At 26.9% G+C, this 24,337-nt stretch overlaps 2 protein-coding genes across 11 annotated transcripts in view; one reads left to right on the top strand and one right to left on the bottom strand.

The window, feature by feature from the left end:
• Positions 1-2,177, bottom strand: part of LOC126746226 (protein Skeletor, isoforms B/C) — a 51,115-nt gene extending 48,938 nt beyond the window's left edge. For both annotated transcript variants that reach the window (XM_050454379.1, XM_050454380.1), the window contains exon 1: positions 2,010-2,177. In XM_050454379.1, coding sequence (XP_050310336.1) covers positions 2,010-2,058 — 49 coding nt within the window. In that variant the 5' untranslated portion in view covers positions 2,059-2,177. The remainder of the gene's footprint in view (positions 1-2,009) is intronic.
• Positions 2,178-13,597: 11,420 nt separating this feature from the next.
• LOC126746053 (complexin) overlaps positions 13,598-24,337 on the top strand; it is a 361,290-nt gene continuing 350,550 nt past the window's right edge. For 3 of the 9 annotated variants that reach the window (XM_050454150.1, XM_050454145.1, XM_050454142.1), the window contains exon 1: positions 20,657-20,930. The gene's annotated coding sequence lies outside the window, so the exon portion shown is untranslated. Of the gene's footprint in view, positions 13,778-20,656; positions 20,996-24,337 lie in introns of those variants that run through there. The other 6 variants (XM_050454146.1, XM_050454143.1, XM_050454147.1 and 3 more) reach the window with 4 other exon arrangements.

The raw sequence follows: 24,337 nt of genomic DNA, 5'->3' as shown, positions 1-24,337 counted from the left end.
GTAAGACGCCTATTTTTATGATCTAGCTTATGTCTAATTAAAAAAAATATTCCTTTAGATATTCCAGGTTTCAGCTGCCTGGAAGAAACCAAAAATTACCTCAACAACTGAAAAAGGATTTGCATTGCATATTCAAAAATTTGGTATAAAAAAATTAAAAAAAAAATAAAGGGAAATAAAGTGAAAAATTAATAATAAAATTGAACAAGAAAATTGATAAAACTAAAAAACACTATTGGAAACAGTGAAAAGACTTGAATAAGAAGACTTGAAACTTCGATTTCTATGTATACCTAATTTTAAAAAAATATTCTTAAAATTTTTTAAAGTTCTTCAATCTTTGATTTTCCAGGCACTTCAGGAACTACAACTGAATTCAACTACCTAAATAACAAAAATTACCAGATTTATTAAAAAAGCATACCTTTGTTATATACGCAAATTGTGATAATAAAAACTAAAGTACGATAAAGGTAAATAAAGTGTGATAAAAATTATAAAATTAAAAAAGAAAACCGAGAAAACTAAAAAATTTTATTGAAAAGAGTAATAAAACTGGAAAAAAAAAGGCGCAAAGCGACGAATTCCATCATTTAATATTTGCTTGATTTAAAAAAAATATTTTTATTTTTCCAGGCACTCCAGGCCTCAAATGCCTAACAGGTATTTCCATTAATCTATATTTAAAAGAAAACGCATTTAGACTAAGCTGGATATCCTCAAAAGTTTATAGAAATCGAGGTTTTCTTTCAGGCACTTTAAATTCTTCTAGCTTCAAATGCCTGGAAGAAACCAAGAACTACCTTAATTGCTGAAAAAGAATTTTTATGGCATTTCCAAATAAAGGGCGAAAACAATAAGAAAATTAAAGAAGAAAACCAAGAAATCTAAAAAAAAAAATGGAAACAGTGATAAATCTGGAAAAAGCAAGGCTACTATGAATTAATATATGCCAGAAAATATATTTTTATTCTTCCAGGCACTCCAAGAAGAGGAAGCATCAACTGCCTTGAAGAAATCAAAAATTACTTCAATTTCTGTAAAGGAGCAATTCGTATTATACAAAAACATTTTGATATAAAAACTAAAAATCTTATTCTATTTTTATAAAAAAAGATAAAGATAGAAAAAGTGTGAAAACAATAAAAAAAATAAATAAGAAAACCGAGAAAACTAAAAAATACTTTTTAAAAACAGTGCTGAAACAGGAAAAAAGAAAGCGTAAAGTGACTGTTTTCGTAATTTAATATATGCTTAGTATTAAAAAAATATTTAATTCTTCCAGGAACCTCAGACCTCAACTGCCTGGACAAAATCAAAAAGTCCACAAATTCATAATTTAAAAATGATTAAATGAGGAAAAACATTTATAGAAATCAAGTTTTTCCTCCAGGGACTTTAAATACTTCTGGAAGAAACCAGGCACTACCTCAACTGCTGAAAAAGAATTTTCATCCAAAAATTTTGGTATTAAATATTAAAGAAGGAAAAAGATAATAAAAAATATTAAAGACAAAATAAAGTACGACAGCAATAATAAAATGAAACAATGAAACCGAGAAATTTAAAAAATACTTTTGAAACCAGTGATAAAACTGGAAAAAACAAGGCGTAAAGCGACAATTTTGGTGATTTATTATATGCCAGAAAATATATTTTTATTCTTCCAGGGACTCCAGGAACAGGAAGCATCCTAGCTTCAACTGCCTTGAAGAAATCAAAAATTACTTTAATTTCTGTAAAAAGAGCAATCCATATAACACAAGAAAATTGTGATATAAAAACTAGAAATCTTATTCTATTTTTATAAAAAGAGATTGAAAAAGTGTGAAAACAATAATAAAATTAAATAAAAAAAACCAAGAAAAATTAAAAATATTTACAAGAACCCAAATAAACCAATCAAAAAGGTAACGTATACCGACAATTCCTAATGGCCATTAATTTGAAAATGCCTACCAAGGACGATATATTAACCTAATTTACCTAATCTAAAAAAATCTACTTACCGACTATAGCGAGTACCACGAAAAGCAAAAGTGGTACCGTCACGGTCATTTTTCGACGTGTGTTTAAACGGTACTAGTACCACGGATTTCGCACTGTTTAACTCTAGTGGAAGACCCCGACCGAATGTCTTTCACTTCGGATCTTTCATCACGTAAATGTTGAAGAACTGGCGGAGCGCTGCTTGGGCTCGGTACCACCGAGCTGGTACCCCACCTCGATTTCTCGGGTTTTAGGAAAATAACGAGTTTTAATTAATATGTGTTATAGTTTCGATATTTTTAGGTTAAGTTTGCCTAAGAATTACGGATTACTGCCAATAAAATGTCTGCAGTAATTTTGGACCAATAATAATTATCAATCATATCAACAATATCTTATTTACATAATTTCTTCAAAAGTTTATTTCCAGCTCATTACCTTAATTCTCAGCAGTGATTTGGAGTAAATTGTCTAATATTTATCTTATCTGTGATTTTTAGGGGTCAACAAAGGCTTTGATTATAATAAAAATAATCATCTCAATATGTTAAGTCGTGTAAATAAATAGAGAATTTTATTAAAAATATGATTTTTTCTTATCGCCTTCAGGTATAATAATATATTTATCTCAATAGTGATTTTAAATAAATAAAACCTCAGCAGTGATTTTTAAAGGCTTATTGACTTGACAAAATAATTTTACTAAATATCTGCAGCAATGACTTAAGAAGCTCGTTAGCAATTGAAAAAATTTGTTTTTCTCCAATTACCTTGCATGTAATAAAATATTTATCGCTGCAGTAATTTAGCTTGATTTTAAAGAGTTCGTTGAGTCATATGATTAAATAGATAATTTCATTTAAATAATAATCTATTTAATTCTCTTGTAAAATGTCTTGGAATATGATAATTTATTTATCTCAGTAGTGATTTTAAACGAATAAAATCAGCAGCGACCTTTAAAGGCTTCGAGAGCTGCAGCAGTGATTTAAGAAGTTTGTTTACAATTACACGATGTGTTCTTATCCAATATCTTGGAAGTTATAAAATATTAATATCTGCAGTGATTTTTATAGTTTTCTGAACTAAAACCAGTAAAAAAATTGTTATTTGCCTTGTTAGTCTAGATCTTAGAATACTCGTTTGATTAGACTCGACGGTCTAGAATCAGTAATCGATGGTTACTTCATCAGTAATTTATATATTTATTGACTTAGAATCTATAAAAATATAATATTAGTTGTGATAAAATAATTATCTCACCAATGATTTAAGAAAAACCTTGACTAGTAAAATTAATAAGAAACGCTCTTTTATTTATCTTTTCAATTTTACATATTCATCAATTTGACATCACAAGAAATATTTAAATTTTTCTTAGTGTCATGGTAACGATAAATCTCATCAGTGATTTAAAACCTTGGTTGGCCTAGAATCGGGACAAATGACCTTTTACTTATTTTATTAGTGATTTAAGACGTTCATTGACAGGGATAGAATAACAATTATTATCTCAAGAGTAGTGATTTCTAATTTAAGAAAATTGGTCACTAAGGCTCATTTAAAAATTGTTTTAGTTCCTTACAAACATGTGCATCGATTTAGGAAAATCCTTAACTGGTAATAAGGAACATCCTTTTATTTATTTATTTAGTGATTTTAGTCATTCATCGACTTGGTTACAATAAAAATAAATATCTCAAGAGTGATTTGCGAAAATTCTTGTAATCAGAGAAGACTTTTTTGGCTTTTAGTTATTATATCAGTGGTTCATAATGCACAAAAAATGTTTAATTTTATTAAAATTACCATAAAATCTCAGCAGTGATTTGTCCATTTATTGATTGACCGGTCTAGAACTGGCAATAAATTATCATTTAATCTCATTAGTGATTTAAGAAATTTATGAGCTTTGTTTAAATGAAAATAAAAATTTCAATAGTGACTTAATAAAATTGCTGAATAGTAGAGTCGATAAATATCATCTTTTTATTTATCATGACATTCATCGACTACAATGTATTGAAAAAAAGCATAGGTAAAAAGAAAACGTACACAACAATTATTGGTATAAATAAAACCTAACCTAGGATAACACAAATGGTATAATAAAACTTATAACTAAAATCATAAAAAGAATATAATGTACAATACAAAAAAAATAGAAATACTCTTAGCTATCTCTATTTAAAAGATGTTTTCTCAATAGCCTCCTAAACTGGTTTACATTATCACAGGTCTTAATTATAACAGGCAATTTATTAAATTCTATTGAGCCTCTAAATAAAATCACCATAATTAACAGAAACACACTGAGATATACTATTTTTAAACATTACACGTTGGACTCTTTTGGACACATACGACTTAAACCAACTCAAAGCATTATCCCTAATTCCTAATTGCTGTAGTTTGGTAATTAAAACTTGTCTATCTATTGTTTCGAAGGCTCTCTTAAAATCTAAAAATACCGCCTAAACAAGATTATCACAGTCGATAGTTTTAAGAAAATCATTACAAATATTAACAACGGATTCACAAGAATGATGCTCACGAAATCCCGACTGTTCAGGAACAATTATTTTGCCTTTAACACAAAACTCAACAAGTTGTTCCATAACACAATTCTCAAGGAGCTTTTCATAGACAGGTACCGTGTTAATAAGTCTAAATTCATTATGCAAATTTATGTTTTGTACTTTGGGAACAGGAATAACAGTAGACAGTTTCCAATCATTTGGGAAAACACCGAGAACTCAAAGAAATATTAATAATATCTAACAATCTATTACCAACTACAATAAAGACATCACAGAGGACATGTTTTGATATACCAGATTCACCACCACCAACATTTTTTAAGTTTTTTAGAGTATTTTTCATTTTTAACATAGAGACAGGTTTGAATTTAGAAAAAATGTTAAACACGGGGGGACATACAACATTATTTAATCTGTTTCCGCTTTGTGGTATATTATTTATAATATCTTCCACACTCTCTACAAAATATTTATTAAATCTGTGGGATATAACTTCTTCATCTTGGAGTATTTCTAAATGAAAATTAATTTGCTAAGGTAGTGTGCTACTTTTACTCGGCAACAGTGTTTTCTTCCACAGTTCCTTCGGGTTCTTTTTATTAGAATCTATACATTCAAAAAAATAATTTTCCTTCTCTACTCTGATTTTGTTAACTGTAAAATTTCTTTTAGCTTTATATTGATTCCAAGTATTTTCACTTTTATCAATTATCGCCCTCTTATATAAATTATCTCTTTCACGCATAAGTTCTCTTATCTTCTTGGTTATCGATTTTTTATCCCTATATTTTAATATTTGTAAAAATTTAGTCCTCGGATACATTTTATCTAAAATACTCTTTATGTCATTCACAAAAGAATTAGCCAATCTATTAACATCAGAAATACTGTTATTCCACTCAAATGCAAGAAGTAATTCTTGTAATTTTACAGAATTATAGTTCTTAAATGATCTTTGATATGATACAAGTTCTATATTTTGATCTTTTTTTTCATTTGGGAGAATTGATAAAATGGAATGGTCACTAATTTTGGGTTATATGTACACTATGAGATAAGTGCTTGTCATTGGTAATTATAAAATCAATTAATGTTTGGCTAGCAGAAACAGTTCTAGTTGGAGGTTTGACTATCTGTGAAAATCCATTTCTAAATTCATTAAAGTCACTAACTTCATCTAGGTATTGATCAAAAAACTCTTAAAATTTATCTTTGTTAGGTGGATGATATAAAACAGAACACAAATACTTATCACGAGACACAGACATTTCAAAAGACAGTAACCAGACATAACTTTCAACACATACTACTTTTCTAATTCTATATTTAATATCACGCCTAATTACGGCTAAGACCCCTCCTGTTCTACTATTATAACTTGTACATTGCTCTAATTTATACCCATCTATGACCAGCTCACATGACTCAATATCAGGAGTTACGTGAGTCTCGCTTAAAAGAATGATCTTTGGTTTCCAATCGTTAATTAAAAGAATCATGTGATCCTTGTTGTTAATGTACCCTTGACAGTTAAAATAAACCATGTTTGCATTAAATACAATAGTTTTATCTAATTGCTATATACCTGTTCCTTTGTTGGTCTTCAATCTTTTTGTATGATTCACACTTGTTCAACTTCCGTACAGTATGACCAAAATCACTGATAAGATTTTTTTTTAATTTTCAAATTAATAAGATCTTAATTCTTATATCTTAAATTCTAAAATAGGTCTGTTTTTATTTCCAAGAAGAATAGAATAGAATTTACAGGTTTTTGGTTAAATTATTAATCATTTGCAAATGCATAACAAAAAATTGATTTTTGTTTGTTTGATTGATAGCCATAAAAAACCAGATGTTGAGAAAATTGTTTCTTGAAAATTGGAAATTCAAAAGAGTGGTTTTAAATGGCAATAATTCAGATTATTTTGGCGTTATTTCAGGTGTCCTTCAGGAGTCAATTAAGATATAAAAAATAAAGTTAAAGTCTTCTTAATATTTGTTTCAAAATCAGGATGTAGCTTAATGCACCTAATGTGTTATTCAATGGGATCATTATACCTAGACATCAATCCGTAAAATTCTAGAAATCTTTTACATATGATCTGGCTAAAGTTTTTAATAATCTGCCCTTCAACTTTTAAATAGAAAACTTTAGGAAATGATTATTTATTAAAAAACAGAAATTTCCTTTTATGAAACCCTCTTAAAAAAGTGCCCAATTTGCTAAAATATGGATTTTCTTAACCCAGAATAACACTGTCGCGTGCAAATCACCCGCTGTCACGAATAAAACCAATCAAGTAACAGCGGCCATAACATGGCAATCAGTTATCGTAAAATTTCCATTAATATACTTTTGAACTTAATTTGATCTTTTGTACATTTTAAAAGGTTACTAGCACCACACGAATGTAGGTCAGGATTAATATGAAAACCGTTTATGATTGTCTAACACTAAATGTATGTTCTGACATTCATTTTTTCACGCTAAACGTTTGACCTTTCTTCGATTAATTGATTATATAATATAATGTGTAAGGAGATTGTAGCTTTTCATAAAAAACACTTTTAAAACACCTGAATCCCGTTCTTTCCATCCCACATCATCTTATTAATCTATAATGTAGGTCACGGAGAAAACACGTATTTTATCTATAATTATACGCGCGTTTTTATTGTATTCTTGCATACCTTACTTATGGCGGATCACGATAATTACAAATTGGCCATAAACAGCAATTTTCATTATTAACTGAAGTGAGAAATCACTGCATTATTAACTATATATAGCCCCGTCGTCATTGTTATTAATTAAAAAAAACACATTTTATTGCAAAGTATATTTTTCATTTGGGAGTCAAGTTTATTGATCTCTTTCACGTAACAATTATATCTTCGGAACGATGCCTTGACAACTTTCTAAATTATTTTGCAACGATTGCGATGGATGTCGGATGAATTGGCATAATGTGTTCAGATAAAAATATACAGGGTGTTTGTAGCACTATAAATCATAAGAAAATTCACTTTCTATCTTATCATAAATACAGAACAATTTGTTCCTAGTTCTTAGACACAGACACTTCTGAAATGTAATCATGTATTTCAATGTGTTGATTTCTGCACTGTAGATCAATAAATCTTTTAAATCACTGCAGAGATTAAGGTTGAAATCACTACAGAGATTTTATCTTTACCAAAGCAATAAAGAAAAACATAACAATCATTTCCGTATTTTTAAGTCGATGAACATCAAATCGTTAATAAATAAAAGGATATTTTTCGCCGGTTTGATGTATTAAGGTTTATATAATTAATCATTGCTGTGATAATAGTTTTATTGCATAGAAGTAACAAACCTATGAATATATAAAACCACTGATAAGATAAGTTTAAAGGTATTTCTTCAAGGACTTTCAAATAAGAATAGTTTTAGCTGATAATTATTTAATTAATTAAAAATTGCTGATAAGAGAATAAAGAAAATTTTTCGTACCGGTTCTATGACTCAAGAATTTTAATTAATCACTGCTGAGGCAATTGTTTTATTGCATTTTAAGCTAATAAGAGACCGAAAGAATTTTTCAAACTAGTTCTAATTGGCAAATTTTTCTAATACTGTAAATCACTGATGAGATAAATGTTTTATTGTGTTTAGAGCTAATAAGAGACTAAAATATTTGTTAAACTTCTTTTAATAAAAAAACTCTTTTAAATCAAAAATTACTGTTAAAATAGTCATTTTTATTGTAACCGAATCGGTAAGTATATAAAATAACTAATGAGATAAATTAAAAAGTGTTTCTTACCAGTGGTGCTAGTCAAGGATTTTCTTAAATTACTGTTTAGATATTACAAATCTATAAATTAATTCAAAATCACTGTCAAGATATTTATTTTCATTGTAGTAGATGAATGTGTGAAATCACTGATGAGATAAATAAAAAGAGAATTTTTATAGGTTTTATATTAATTTTTATTGTAACCGATTAGTTATTGAAGTGAAATTGATAAAGTCTAAAATCACTGATATGATAAATAAAAAAATAATTGATTTTAGTTTAGTTTAGATCTCTATTATACCTAATGTAGCCCTGTATGTAATGAACTTGGTTTATTATTATTATTGTATTTTATTTTCTTTGTAGACTTTAGTACGCTTTATATTATAATTATAATTATTGTAATGTATGTAGCTATTATGCTAAATAAACTTCTTTATTATTGTTTTAGAAGATTTTCAACCGATATATTTGTTTCTTTTCCACCATATTATAAATATTCAGTAATTTAAATTTATTGGTTAAGAAACTATAAAAAAATCTAAGCAGTGATTTTAATTAGCTATCCATCAAACAAAAAAAAACACAATTAATATTTTCTTATCGACTGATCGAATGATTTACCTCGATACTGATTTTAACCAAAAACATTTTTTTCCTATGCATTGAATAATGAAACATTTATCTCAACAGAGTTTTTAAATGATTTTTAATCAAGATTATTTTCTTACTATTCCTTCGGAAATTAATTTTTAACCCATAGTGGTTTTTTACAAAAAGCTAATTTTTCTCTTATTTAGTTATGAATTAAAAAAAAATCTCAACAGTGATTTTAAAATCTTTATCATCAAATGCGGTTAAATAATTTTAATTGACTTATCTTGATTTAATATTTAATTTGCAGTGATTTTACCTATTTATTGATTCAGTAACAAAATATTTTTCTCCATTTGGCACGCAAATTACGAATTATTTATTTAAGCAGTATTTTTAAAGTCTTATTAAAAAAATCTTACTAAAAATGGAAAATATTTCATCAGTGATTTGAAATTTATCTCAAGTGTGATCTTAGAAAATAATCAAGTTGAAAGAGGATTTCTCTTTTTTATTTCCTTAGAAATGTAATTTAACATTTTTTTGTTTATCAATTAGAGACTTTTACTTCTGCAGTTATTTTACTCATTCTTAGAATTTTCTATGATTTTTTTAACATACACAAATTATTTAGCTCATCTTTATTCCTTATCGTATTGATTTTATTGGCCTAAAAACTGATAAAAGATAATCACAGTAAAGATTTTAACAGTTCAGTAAGGTTACAATTTATGAGATAGAATAATAATCTTAGCACTGTTTTTAAAATATTTATTATTAAATTCCGTTAAATAAATTATAATTTGATTTATCAAATTCACTGATAATATTGATTTAAGCAGTGATTCCGTTTAATGACTCAGTAGGAAAAATGTTCTTCGAAATTTGGCATGCAAACAATAAATTATTTATTTTAGCAGTAATTTTAAATGATTTTCTTTCTTATCACTTAGAGCTGATAAATAGGTTCTCATAAGCAGTGATTTTAAAGGGTTTTTATTAGAAATAAACTATTTTTTTTCTCCATGGTTTGGAAACAATCACGACAAAATGTAACAACAGTGATTTTAAATATTATCTCAACGGTGAATTTACAAAATCTTTAAGTAAGAATCGGGTTTCTTTACCTAATTTTCCTCTTAAACTTATTTCACCAAATCTTAACAATTGTAAATTTTATTTTAACAGTGATTTTTTCTTAGCACCTCATTGTATTGATTTTAGGATTTCCCTCGGTTGTAATTCTAACACTTCATCAACTAGGTAGTAAAAAATACATTTTTTCCTATAATTGGCCAGGAAATTGAAGATGTTTATTTTAGCAGCTATTTTTCGACTTCAACAGTCTAGAATCAGTAATTTTCTACTTATCAACTTGCAACTAATAAAAAATTATCACAGTAGACATTCTAACAGTTTCTATTGAATAAAATTTTAATCTTAGCAGTGATTTTTTGGGATAATTAACACTTTAGCTTTTCCCATAAACTCGATAGGAAATAACTTGTTGTTAAGGAAAACCTTTTTTGCATAGCATCTCAGCACTTAGAAAAACCAAGAAAAGTTTACATGTTTTTCTCTAAAGACCTGGAACAGATGAAATAATTACTTCAACCATGATTTTCAAACAAAAATTCATTTTTGTCCATGTTACATTGGAAAACTAGTAAATGAATCAAAAACTACTTGAAAAAAGGGTTTCTTACAGTTTTTTAACAAAAAAAAATTACTAGGGGCTTATAGATTAAATAAAAATAATAAATCTACTTAATTAGCTCTCAATATTGTAAAAAAACAATTTTTAAGGTCAAAGAAAGCTTTTTCATTTAAGATTAAAAAAAGATAACACACACACACACACTACTCACTGCATTACATTCTTTCACTTATCGCGTTCCTACGTAAAAAGTAAAACCAGATTTGCTGGTTGACCAGAGGCGTGCATAATAATCCGAGGGCCAACACTTTTAATAGTGTTTTAATAAAATCGTAAGTAACTAAATTTATTGATTAAGATCAGATTGATTCAGTAGTATTTAACCATTAACCAACAAATATGAAAACGTTAAATACCTTAAAGATTCTTAAGAATTTACCATTGGGTAGGATTTATTAGAGTATGAAAGATTCTACCAGGATGCACTTTAAAACTTGGCTTTATTTTGCTTTTATTGTGATATTTGTTTGTTCATGTGAGATTGTAGCTGACTAGTTTGTTTTTTTTTTAATTCTTCACATTTGGATTTTTATTTTGAACTTTTTGTTTAATTTTTATATTTAATGGTTTCTGTTTACTTGTATACTGGTCTTCCTTTGTCAACTATATTTTTGATTTTTCTATTTATAAAGCTCATTTGAGTTTAAATTAAATTTAAATGGGTAACTAAAGATACTACGGTCATCCTCCACTAAATTTATTTAAAAAAACTAATAATCCGACATGTTTCGGATATATAGCATGTCCATCATCAGGGATAACAAATTAAGGGGTTCCGTCAATACATCTTACATATATAGTACCCCAGACAATGGATGAATGGACAAATGGACCAAACATGGATTTACATAAATTTTAAAATTACATTATTACGACAATACGATAATCGTTTTGTAAAAAAAAGCTGAGAACTGGGTTCTCAATTAGAACACTAGATCTGTAAGATGTACTGCACAGAAAAAAAAGGGTACTTAAAATGAGAATTAGACACTTTATTTGAGAAAATCTAAGGATTATATATCCGCAAGAAGATAAAAGTTTAATTTAAGAATATTATATTTTCAATTTCAAGATGTTTATAGAATTGGTTTAAGTCGACAATAAGTTTAATCGTTTTTTTCTGTGTGACGGAACCCCTTAATTTGTTATCCCTGATGATGGACATGTTATCTGTCCAAAACATGTCGGATTAATATTTTTCAAAGTAAATTTAGTATAGGATGACCGTAGTATCGTTAGTTACACATTGATCTAATAACTCCACTGCAAAAATGGACTAATTCTTTAACTTTAAATTAAATTTGTTTTTGAGAAATTAAGCTGATAACATTTTTTCTCATTTATGTATCCCTATCTCAGTCTAAAAATTAGAAGAAGATGGGAATAAAATGATTTTTTTTGGGTATAATTGAATACAATAAGAGAGAAAAACGCTATTTCCAGTCGATCCAGACACTATTTAAGAAATGAAACGAGGATATAGAAAAAGGTGGAAAAATCGAATTCTCATTTATATATCCCTATTTCAGTCTAAAAATTAGAAGAAGATGTGAATAAAATGATATTTGTTGGGTATAATTAAACACATTAAGGGAGAAAAATGCAATTTCCAGGCGATCCAGACACTATTTAAGAAATGAAACGAGGATATAAAAAATGGTGGAAAAATCGAATTCTCATTTATATATCCCTATCTCAATCTGAAATTTAGAAGAGGATGAGAATAAAATGATGTTTTTCAGGTATAATTAGACACTTTAAGGGAGAAAAACACTATTTCTAGGCGATCCAGAAACTACTTAAGAAATGAAACGAGGATATAGAAAAAGGTGAAAAAAATCGAATTCTCATTTATATATCCCTATCTCAACCTGAAAATTAGAAGAGGATGAGAATAAAATGATGTTTTTTGGGTATAATTAAATACATTAAAGGAGAAAAACACTATTTCTAGGCGATCCAGATACTATTTAAAAAATTAAACGAGAATATAGAAAAAACTGGAAAAATCGAATTTTCATTTATGTATCCCTATCTCAGTTTAAAAAATAGAAGAAGATAGGAATAAAATGATAATTTTCGGATATAATTAAACGCATTATGGAAGAAACACAATATTTTTAAGCGATCCAGACACTACTTAAAAAATGAAACGACGATATAAAAAAAGGTGAAAAAATCGAATTCTTATTTATATGTTTATCTCAATCTGAAAATTAGAAAAGGATGAGAATAAAATCATGTTTTTTGGATATAATTAAACACATTAAGGAAGAAAAACCTTATTTCCAGGCGATCCAGACACAAGACCAGACAAAAAATTAAACGATTATATAGAAAAAGGTGAAAAAATCGAATTCTCATTTATATGTTGATAAATAATAAACAAAACAAGCATTCTTGAACTCATTATTATCATCAAGCCCCAAGAATCTTCGTGAACCCAAATTCGATAGGAACAACAAGAATGCATGTCTAGCTGTTAAGCGGTTCTCTTTTTATGATTTTTAAAATTTTTCTCAAAATCTATTTGATTCTCATTTTTTTTTATAATCAAAAATGTTCTCTGTATTTGGGTGTATATACCAGTTTTTGGTTCATGCCTCTATCTCTGATAATAAAAAAGTTATTAACAATTTTCGAATAAAAAGAGAAATTTATGGTAATCAGGCGATTTTCAGCGAATTTCCAGGCGATCCAGACATTTAGAAAATAAAACGATGATCTAGAATAAGGCGGCAAAACCTAATTTATAAACAAAATTTGAGTTTTCTGTCTTTATTTAAGGAATAACTGGGATTCCCTAGAATTCCCTCTATCTAATTAATATGTGCCTTCCCAAAAATCGATTCTCCCCAAACCTCCAACTCTCGCCTCCAGATGTCTCCACCGATTCCCACCGGATTGACAATTGGCGATAGCATTCGAAAATCGACCACTTTTCCGGAAAAGCAGAGTTCCTGGCGCTCTTTCCACCACCGGACCCATGGTGAAACCGTGAATCCAGAATATGCGCCGTTGAGTTTTGACCGTTTCACGCGTTCCCATCCTCGTTTTCCTGCCAATAAGTTGGCCAACGTGTTTCTCTTAGGGCGGTCGAAGTTTTACATTTTAACCGAGAACCCGATTGTCGACCGAGGATTTTCCCACTGGTAAGTCAGACATTTTAATTTCTCGTCATACTCGTTCAGTTCCAAAATTAGCATTGAATTTAATTAAGATTTGATTAATATTAATAAATAGGTTGATTAAGTTACTGTATAACCTCAAAAGTTTTATTTTTTCAGTTAGAGTGGGGGGGTTATAAACGGGCTTAAGGTAGGTCAGACTCTTAAAAACTTGTTATTTAGGATGTGAATGATCGACAAAAGTAGGTTTTGCTAGAGGGTGATTTTGCCCCAGAAATGTGCATTTTTAATCCCGTTTAATCAATAATAGAAATGCCTGTTTTGTGTACATTTTTCAGTTAAAATCACTATGCCGCCTAAACTGTTTAAAATTCCTTTACAACTATACAGAGGGCGCCACTTACGTAACTTAAATGTCCTTTAAGGTACTCATTAATATCATTTTTCCTAAAATCGTTGGGCGCCAAAGTGTAATTTGCTTATCCGTAGCACTTACTTAAAATGTGACTTTGAGGGGGGTATAAAGGGACTTACCATAGATAGATGAAGTAAATTATGCCTCAGTAATATGCATTTTTTATCCCCTTTAATCAATAATAAAAATGCCCTTTTTGTGTGCATTTTTGCGATATACACCCTTTTAAAGTACCTAATATTATTATTCATATTGGAGGTCCTCTGTACATATCCCAATTTGACCTAAATATACATAATTGATGAAAAACTATATAGGGTTTCGTGCCAAACTGAAATGTCTTATTTCTTTAAGCTTACCCTTCTCAAAGCATGCGATGTATTTTTAGCAACAGGAGGGCTAGTAATCGATACCACCCTCAAAAGATTCTATTTTTTTTCATATATTCATTTTATAAAAGGTCTAAAATTAAACGAAAAATACATTTAAAAATAATTATCTCATAGTTATCTGAAAATACAGGAAATAAACCAATCCATTAAAAAAACCAATAAAATATTTATCTCTCTCTAATCTTCAGGAAATCATAAAATATTTATCCTTTCATAAGAGCTAAATTATGCGGAATAAATCAAATTTTTAAGCGAGGCCCATTTAAGACCTTACGTAAGCACCCTTAATACTTTTTAAGGGCCGATCTACCCAAAAAAAAGGGTCGGTTTCTTGTTAAAAAGTTTCACAGTAAACGACACCTCTTGTAACAGAAAATGGTTATAAGGCCAAAAGGAAAACCAGAGGAACAACTATTTATTTTTTTGTCAGCAAAAGTTTTTTCTATTTTGTGTGATGACGTGCGTTAACAAAGAGAAGTGGATAAGGAGCCCTTTTACTGGGTAAGAATAATTGGATGTATAGACAAAAAAAATTCCATTTATTTAATAATTAAACTTTCTCTCTAATTAATTTGGTTTTTATACATAATGTTTGGAGCAAATGCTTTCCATCTTTGGATACAGTAACTTTTAATTTATTAATGGATATATCGAGGGTTGTTTTGAGTATTTTTATTTTTAAAGTACATAAAACTGGTTCTCCAGGTCTGCAATATCAGAGTGAATTCTCTCCACCCATTCAATGTTTATTCAATATTGAGGATTTAAAAAAAAATAAAATTGCGGATCGTGTTTACTTAAGTTATGCATGAATTATAGTTAACAAGAAGAAAAATAAAGTCAATGTCTCACAAATAAATAGCGTGTATTAGATAGGATACGCGTTTCACCTTACGGCATTATCAGACCTCGTTTTAAGCATAATAACATACATTAACGAACTGAATTTAGTTGACGAAGCTTAAAAATCACTGCTGTGATAAAAGTTTGTTTATATTTATCATAATTAAAAAATTATTATTTATTTAACGAATTAATGGAAGATGACTGCTGTTATAAGATAAGTGCTAAGGTAAATAAGTGATCAGATAATAACATAAGAGCAAATATATTATTTAAATGTAACTTAGCCAAAAAAAAATCACTGTTTAGATAATTTTTTTTAAATTTTAAAGCACTAAAGGAAAGACTTAATTTTTTCCTAATTTTAAATCATAATTAGGAGAGAGTTTCCAAATTTTCATGGATTTTGAGAAAGGTGTTTCTATAATATTAAAATAATTAAGAAAAAAATATTTCTTTAACGAATGTATGGAGAAAAACCGTTAGAAATCACTGCTAAGATAGAGACATAGGAAAAATATATTGTTTAAGTGTTACCGGGTCTAGGAACCGTTAAAATCACTGTTAAATTTAACGACTTAACATTGTTAAGCTAATGGGAAAAAAATTACGGTTTTGTATTAAAAAACCCTTAAAATAAATGTTTTGATAAATTTTTTATACGATCAAGAAAATAATAGAAAAAAAAACATTTTTTAAGAATTTTTTCTTAAATCACTCCAGTGATATTCTATATTATTAAAAAAAATAAAGAAAATATTTAATACATATTTAGAGATAAAAAATACATATTCGTTAAAGGTTATTTGGTCTAGGAACGGTTAAAATCACTGTTAAGACTTATATTTTTAAGTAATAATCACTCTTAAATTTAACATTTTATCATAACTAAGCTAGTTAGAAAAAACTATGATTTTTTATAGGCTTTTTAATTCATAAATCACTGTTATAATAATTTTTTTCACATCATCAAGATAATAACAAAAAAAGTGCTTTTTTATAAGATGATTGTTTTTAAATCACTGTTGAGATAAATATTCTATTTGCTGATAAGCGATAAAATCATTTTTTTAATAGATAATAAATATTTGGATAATAGGATTCGTACAACGAGTCGAAGAAACCTGAGCCTATGAACTTGTAAAATCACTGCTGAGATAACTTTTTTTTTTACTATTTTTAAGGCAAACGTAAAATCTCTCTTGAGATAAACAAGGAAATTGTTACTCTTATAAGCTCTTTAAAATCACTGCAAGTATAGGGTTTCCATGAATCATTGTTAAAATAAAAATGCACCTAAAAAAGAAGTATTCACTGCCGAGATTATTTTAAAGAAACAAGAAGAAAAAATATATTTTTTAAATTCTAAAAATTCTGGTTCTAAGAATTTATAAAATCACTGCTGTGATAACTATTTGAGATTGCTTTTACGTTGATATACACTAATTATAGTAACTGATTAAAATACAGACTAGGATAAGCATTCTATGCCTATAAAAGAACATGTAATTTTTTTCTGATTTTGAGACAAAAAAAACTCGTAAAATCACTGCTAAGATAAATTATTTTCATAAATTTTACACAAGTTCAGGGTCTATTCCTATATATTATTTAAATCACTGTTAAAATAGATATTTGATTTCACACCTAAATTGATTAAAAAAAAATATTTATTTTATAGATGTTAGGTTGCTAATGCTATAAAGTCATTGTTGCGATTAATATTTTATAATTTTTAGGGCAATATCTGAAAAAAATTTAATGCCCTAATCACTGATGTCAGATCCTTTAGCCGATGAAAAATTGTTTTTCCTATGGAATCACTGTAGTGATTACTTCAAAACTAATATTAGAAAAAACATTTTATTTTAATTACTGTTGAATTTGGTTTCTATAGTGAAAAAAAATCAGCTTTTACGATATTGGGACAGACAAATCTTTAAAATCACTGTTATGATAAATATTTTATTATTTCCACACTGTTTAACAAAAAAACTTTTTTCTGTAACTGTTATAAAATCTCTGCTATAATATTTTATTAAAAAAAGTAAAATTGTAATGGGAAATAAATGTCGACTTGATACTGGTTGGTAAAATCACTGTTATGATAAATAATTTAAGTTTCTAAGCATATAATAAAAAAATCGCTTTTTTAAGTATTTATTTTAAATGATTAAATAAATAATTTCTCTTTTTATGCCCTGCAAAGAAAACTTTAATTATTTTACTTTAAAAATGGAAAAAATCACTGTTGTGATAAAAATTAATGTAATATGTTGTGGTAAAATAGAACTTTTATTTATGAGTGCTATAAAATCACTGCTGTGATATATTAGTCAACTGGTTGCCAAACCTTCAAAATCCATTGTTCCGATAAAGAGAAAAGTCATTTCAATTCTAAAATGGCAAAAATCACTGTTGTGATAAATATGTTATTATTTCGACACTGATAAAAGAAAACCTTTATGTATGAGTGCTGTAAAATCACTGCCATAATATTTTGTTCAACTAGCGACAAATCTTTAAAATCACTGTTATGATAAATGTCTTTAGTTTTTAAATATATATATTAGGGAAAAATTTCTGTTTTGCAGACTTTCTTTAAATCGTTAAATAAATAATTTTCTGCAAGACCTGTAAGGAAAAATATCTTTTTTTTTGTAAACATTTTCATCAAACTTCAACTGTTTCAGTTCAGGCCTATAAAGAAAACTTTTTTTTACTTGTCCTTAAGAAACTTCAATACATTCAAAATGGAAAAAAAAAAATCACTGTTGTGATAAATATTTTATTTTTTCTCACTGGTAAAAGATAACACCTTTATTTATGAGAGCTATAAAATCACTGCTGTAGTATTTTAATTAAAAGGGAAAAGGGGAAATATGGGTCCAATTGATAACCATTGGCAAACTTATAAAATCACTGCTATGATAAATTTTTTAAGTCTAAACAAATAAAATGTAAAAACAGCTGTTTTATATGGATTCAGTAAATTACTGTATTAAGTAAATTGGCAATTAATAAAAAGATAAATGTTTTTTCGCCTTCCTGGGCAATAAATAACAATTTGAAATTTCAATACATTCAAAGTGGAAAAAATCACTGTTACGATAAATATTTTATTTTTTCTCACTGGTAAAAGATAAAACCTTTATTTATGAGTGCTATTAAATTACTGCTGTGATATTTCAAGTAAAATTGAAATATGAGTCAACCTGATAACCATTGGCAAACTTTTAAAATCACTGCTATGATACATTTTTTAAGTCTAAACAAATAAAATGCAAATCAGGTGTTTTATAGATTCTGGATTAAGAAAATTGGCAATTAATAAAAAGATAAGTAATTTTTCGTCTTCCTGAACAATAAATAACAATTTTTAAATTATAGGAAACTTTAACTGTTTTATTTCCAAAAAAAATCACTGTTGTGATAAATATTTTAATATTTTCACAATTAAAAGTAAACACCTTTATAAATAAGTGCTAAAAAATCACTGCTGTGATATGTTAGTCAACTGGTTGCCAAACCTTCAAAATCCATTGTTTTTAAGCATATAAAGGAAAAAATAGCTGGTTTACCGATTTTCATTAAATGCTAAAATAAATACGTTTTCTATTCCTGGTCGATAAAGAGAAAAATTGTTTCAATTCTAAAATGGCAAAAATAATGATAAATATGTTATTATTTCGACACTGGTCAAAGAAAACCTTTATGTATGAGTGCTGTAAAATCACTACCATGATATTTTGTTCAACTGGTGGGCAAACCTTTAAAATCACTGTTATGATAAATGTCTTTAGGTTCTAAGCATATAATTGGAAGAAAATGTTTTTTACAGATTTGCTGACAATGTTAAAATAAATAATTTTTCTCTTTAAGACCCTTAAAATGGAACTTTTTTTAAAATTATTCTCAGGAAACCTCGAATGTTTATTTATAATGGAAAAACTTACTGTTGTGATTAATTTTTTTTTCCATTTATAAAAAAATACCTGTGTGAGTACTATAAAATCACTGCTTTTATATTTTAGTCAACTGACTGCTAAACCTTTCAAATCATTGTTATGATAAATTTATTTAGTTTATAAGCATCTAATAGGAAGAAATAGCTGTTTTACAGATTTTCTTTAAATGCTAAAATAAATGAATCTTTTTCTTTAAGGCTCATAAGGAGAAAAATCTTTTATTTAAGTAATTCTTAACAAGCTTCAATTGTTTCAGTTCCACAATCGAAAGAATCACTGATGTGATAAATATTTTATTATTTCTACACTGGTAAAAGAAAACCTTTATGTATGAGTGCTGTAAAATCACTGCCATGATATTTTGTTCAACTGGTGGGCAAACCTTTAAAATCACTGTTATGATAAATGTCTTTAATTTCTAAGCATATAATTGGAAGAAAATGTTTTTTACAGATTTGCTTTCAATGCTAAAATAAATAATTTTTCTCTTTAAGGCCCTTAAAATCGAATTTTTTATTTAAATTAGTCTCAGGAAACCTCACATGTTTATTTATAATAAAAAGAATTACTGTTCTGATTAATATTTTATTTTTTGCCATTAGTAAAAAAATAACTGTGTGAGTACTATAAAATCACTGCTTTTATATTTTAGTCAACTGACTGCTAAACCTTTCAAATCATTGTTATGATAAATTTATTTAGTTTATAAGCATCTAATAGGAAGAAATAGCTGTTTTGCAGATTTCCTTTAAATGCTAAAATAAATGATTTTTTTTCTTTAAATAATTCTTAACAAACTTCAATTGTTTCAGTTCCATAATGGAAGAAATCACTGTTCAAAATCCATTGTTGCTAAAAATAGTTGTTTTACAGACTTTTATTAAATGCTAAAATAAATACGTTTTTCTACTCCTGGTCGATAAAGAGAAAAATCGTTTCAATTCTAAAATGGCAAAAATCACTGTTGTGATAAATATTTTGTTATTTCTACACTGGTAAAAGAAAGCTTTTTATATATGAGTTCTATAAAATCACTTTTATGATGCTTCAATTTAAAAATAAATTGGGTAGTAATGAGAAGTAAACCCCAAGATGTTACAGATCAACTGTGTCAAAAATATGGCGGTTGGACGCCATCTTGAACAAAAAAATCAACAAACCGAAAGCAACGGTTATAATATATCACTTTAAAGGTACACCAGTAAGAAAAAATATCGTTTAATTAATCTAATTGAACCCATAAAAAGGCCACGTAACACCCATTAAGTAAAACAGTCACCTTCGGACCCGCTATACGCTTCCTTATTACTCCAACCTGTGTTTTATTTCCACATCGTTAAAACTTTACCCACCGCCGGGTATAGGTTATAATGTTTATCGTTTTAGTTTTGCTGATAACAATAGAATCCCGAGCTTTTTGGTGAATCAGTCGCTACAACGCATGTACGTTCTGAAGCTTCAAAAATTCCCATTTATTGCTATTTCTATTGTTTATCGTTTTATTTATAAATAAGCTGATGTAATTAATAAAAATAACGCGATTCGAGCGAGGTTTCAAGGTGAGTGCATAGTTTTTGTTTGTTTTGTAATTAATAGTTAGCAGAAAAACGGTGGTTTTTTATTGGTAAATATTTTTGCTTTATTTGCGTTTCATAATTGGTTGTTTGCTAGTATTTGAGAGCTAAATGGGACATTCTTGAGATGGTTTAATTGTTACATCCTTGAAATGTTCATATCATACTTTTCGCTCTCCTTTTTGGTACGTTCTGAGAATATTTTATTACCTAAGATACATCCTAAGACGTTCAAGGGATCAATTATATATGTAATGCAAAAATTGTAACTACAGGCTCTGATGAATAGATGCCGAAACGTCTTTTGAATGTTGATTCAGCTTATTATCTTATACTTTACACACCTAAAAAATAATTGTCCTATAATGAATATCTGATAAGTTTAATTTAAATCAATAACTAGAAAAACTGTTTTTCAATAAGATAATTTACTAATTAAAAAATAATAAAGACTATTAGATTAGGTCTCTGATAAGTCAGATTTATGGTTATAACGATATAACGGTTATAACGAAAAAAGTTAAATAAATTATTTGAACGTAGACCTGAATATTTGATAGTTCCATCAATAAAAACTCCTGATACGATAGTTAATAATCCTCTTAATTAAAAAATTAGACTGTTTTATTTTGGATGTCTGATAAGCTTTTTATACATTGATAACTAAAAAAGTCATTTCCATTACAAAAATCTGTAACTAAGAAAAATACAATTACATTGATTTTAAATTTTAGTAAATATGTGATAATTAAAGAATCAAAAACCCTTAGATTGGATATCTGATAAGTTCTGTACATGTTGACCACCGAAAAAATTTATTTTTAATACAATAATTTAATAATAAAAAAAATATATTAAAATTAATCTTGGTTATCTGATAAACCAGATTATACGTTGATTATTTAATAAAAAATTCGCTATTGATTATTGATTAAAAAATTGGTTATTTGACATGGATTCGATAATTAAAAATTGCCATAACTAAACAAAAATAATTGTTTTATTATAGATTATTGATAAGCTTTTTATAAATTGATAACTAAAAAACTTTTTTTCCATTATAAAAATCTGCTAACTAAGAAAAATACAATGGCATTGATCTTGTATTGAAGAATTAATAATTAAAGAATCGAAAACTCTTAGATTGGATATCTGATAAGTTCTGTATATACTGACCACCGAAAAAACTGATTTCCAATGCAATAATTTAATAATTAAAAAAATAAAATGAAATTACTTCTGATTCTCTGATAAATACATTGGTATTTATTAAAAAATTGGTTAATTGACATAGATTCAATACTTAAAAATTGCCATAACTGAAAAAAAATAAATAATTTTAAAATAGATTATTGGCAAGTTTTATATACATTAATACCTAAGAAATTCATTCCTAATAAGATAATTTAGTATTTAAGAAAAATACAATGATATTGAATTTGAATTACAATAAATATCTGATATATGATATTTAATAAGATACATTGATACCTAAGAAAAATACAATGGAACTGATTTTTATCTCGGTAGATATCTGATAATTCCAGTAATAAAAAAAAATTAGTTTGATAAGTCAGGTAAATATTGATGACTCAAAAAATAAAATAAAATATTTGAACTTGGGTTCACTTTATCATTTGATAATCATGATAACTAAAAAAACTGATTTCCTTTAACATAATTTAATAACCAAAATAAATACAATGAAATTCATCTGATTTTGACTGATTTTTGATGACAATTTTTTTTTTTAAAAAAACAAAATATTTTTTTTGAAATTGGATTTAGTTGAATATTTGATAATTCAACAAAATTCTTCACTTGAATTTTGGACTAAAATAAGATTATTAATTTTTATAAATTACGTTAATAATTCAATAAAATTAAATAGGAAGTTTAATTGAAAATTAATTTAACTAAAAAAAGTATTGAGTTGAATTTAAAATAAGGCTAATATGCGTTGAAAATTTTAAAAACTATTATTGTTGATTATATTGTAAATATATGATAACTTCTTAATAAATTACCCCTTAACTAAAATAAAAAAAATTAAAGTCCTGACTTAGATTTGGATTTGGAATTCATCTTTGTTCCAGTGATAATCTGAGTAATAAAAACTCTTCTAATAAATCACTGATAGATCAGGTAAATGTTAATAATTAAAAAAATAAAATAAGTCATTTGAACTTGGGTTCAGTTTATTATTCGATAATCCCGATAACTAAGAAAACTGATCGAAAAAAGATAATTTGATAACTAAAAAAATACAATAGAATTCATCTTTGTCCCAGTAAATAATTAAAAATTACAATATTAAAAAAAACTTTTGATTAAATATCCGATAAGTCAAGTAGATGTTGATAACTCAAAAAATAAACTAGATTATTTCAACATGTAATGAAAAAAATGTAATAAAACGAATAACAGCAGCATGTGAAATCATTCAAAACGAGGATCAAATTTTTAGTGTAGTCCGCCGAAATCATGTGCGGCGTTTAAATCGGTGTATTGAGGTTGGAGGAAGACATTTTGAACAATTTTTTTGTTCTGAAACACCCTGTATACACTGATAACTAAAAAAACTGATTTTTGATGACAGTAAATTTTGTTTATAAATAAAAGAAAAATAAATTATTTTTTGGCAATTGGATTTAGTTAAATATTTGATAATTCAACAACAATTTTTATAAATTACGTTAATAATTTAGAAAAATTAAATAGGACTACTAAATTTAATTGATAATTAATTTAACTAAAAAAAGTATTGAGTTGAACTTAGAATAAGGCTAATATGCGTTGACAATTGAAAAATGCCAATAAGGAATATTGATAACTAAAAATAATCTAAAAACTCCAATGTCCAATAACGTATGCTTATAAATAAAATTAAATGAAATGGCTTTGATTGAATTTAGATTCTGATTAATTAAATATTTAGATTCTCATATGCGTTGATAACTGAAAAAACTTATTTCTATGAAGTAAATTTTTTAACTTAAAAATAATTTATATAATTCTGATAATCCAAATAACACAAATACTAGTAGAAAACTAAGAAAAATCGAATATGCTTGAATTGGATCTCTAGTAAAGCATGTATACGTTACTATCTGAAAACAAACTAAAATAGGAGTTGATTGAGCCTGAATTTAATTAAAAATTTGATAATTTCTTTTGGTATTTTAAAGATATACATATGTTGATAACTAAAAATTAACTTTTATTAGTTAAATCAGCATCTTAATACAGAAAACAAATATGAATAAATTAATAAAAAATCTACTTTTGGCTACATTTTATATCGAAATTTCTGGATATTTCAGAAATTTTTTAAAATTAAAAATTCAAAATTTTCTCAATTTAATTATTTATGCTATCATGCTATAACCTCT

This window comes from Anthonomus grandis, chromosome 17 (assembly GCF_022605725.1).
Source record: "Anthonomus grandis grandis chromosome 17, icAntGran1.3, whole genome shotgun sequence".
In the NCBI taxonomy this organism is placed as follows: Eukaryota; Metazoa; Arthropoda; class Insecta; order Coleoptera; family Curculionidae; genus Anthonomus; species Anthonomus grandis.
Note: the sequence above shows the minus strand (reverse complement) of the source record. Positions and strands in the feature narration are given on the sequence as shown.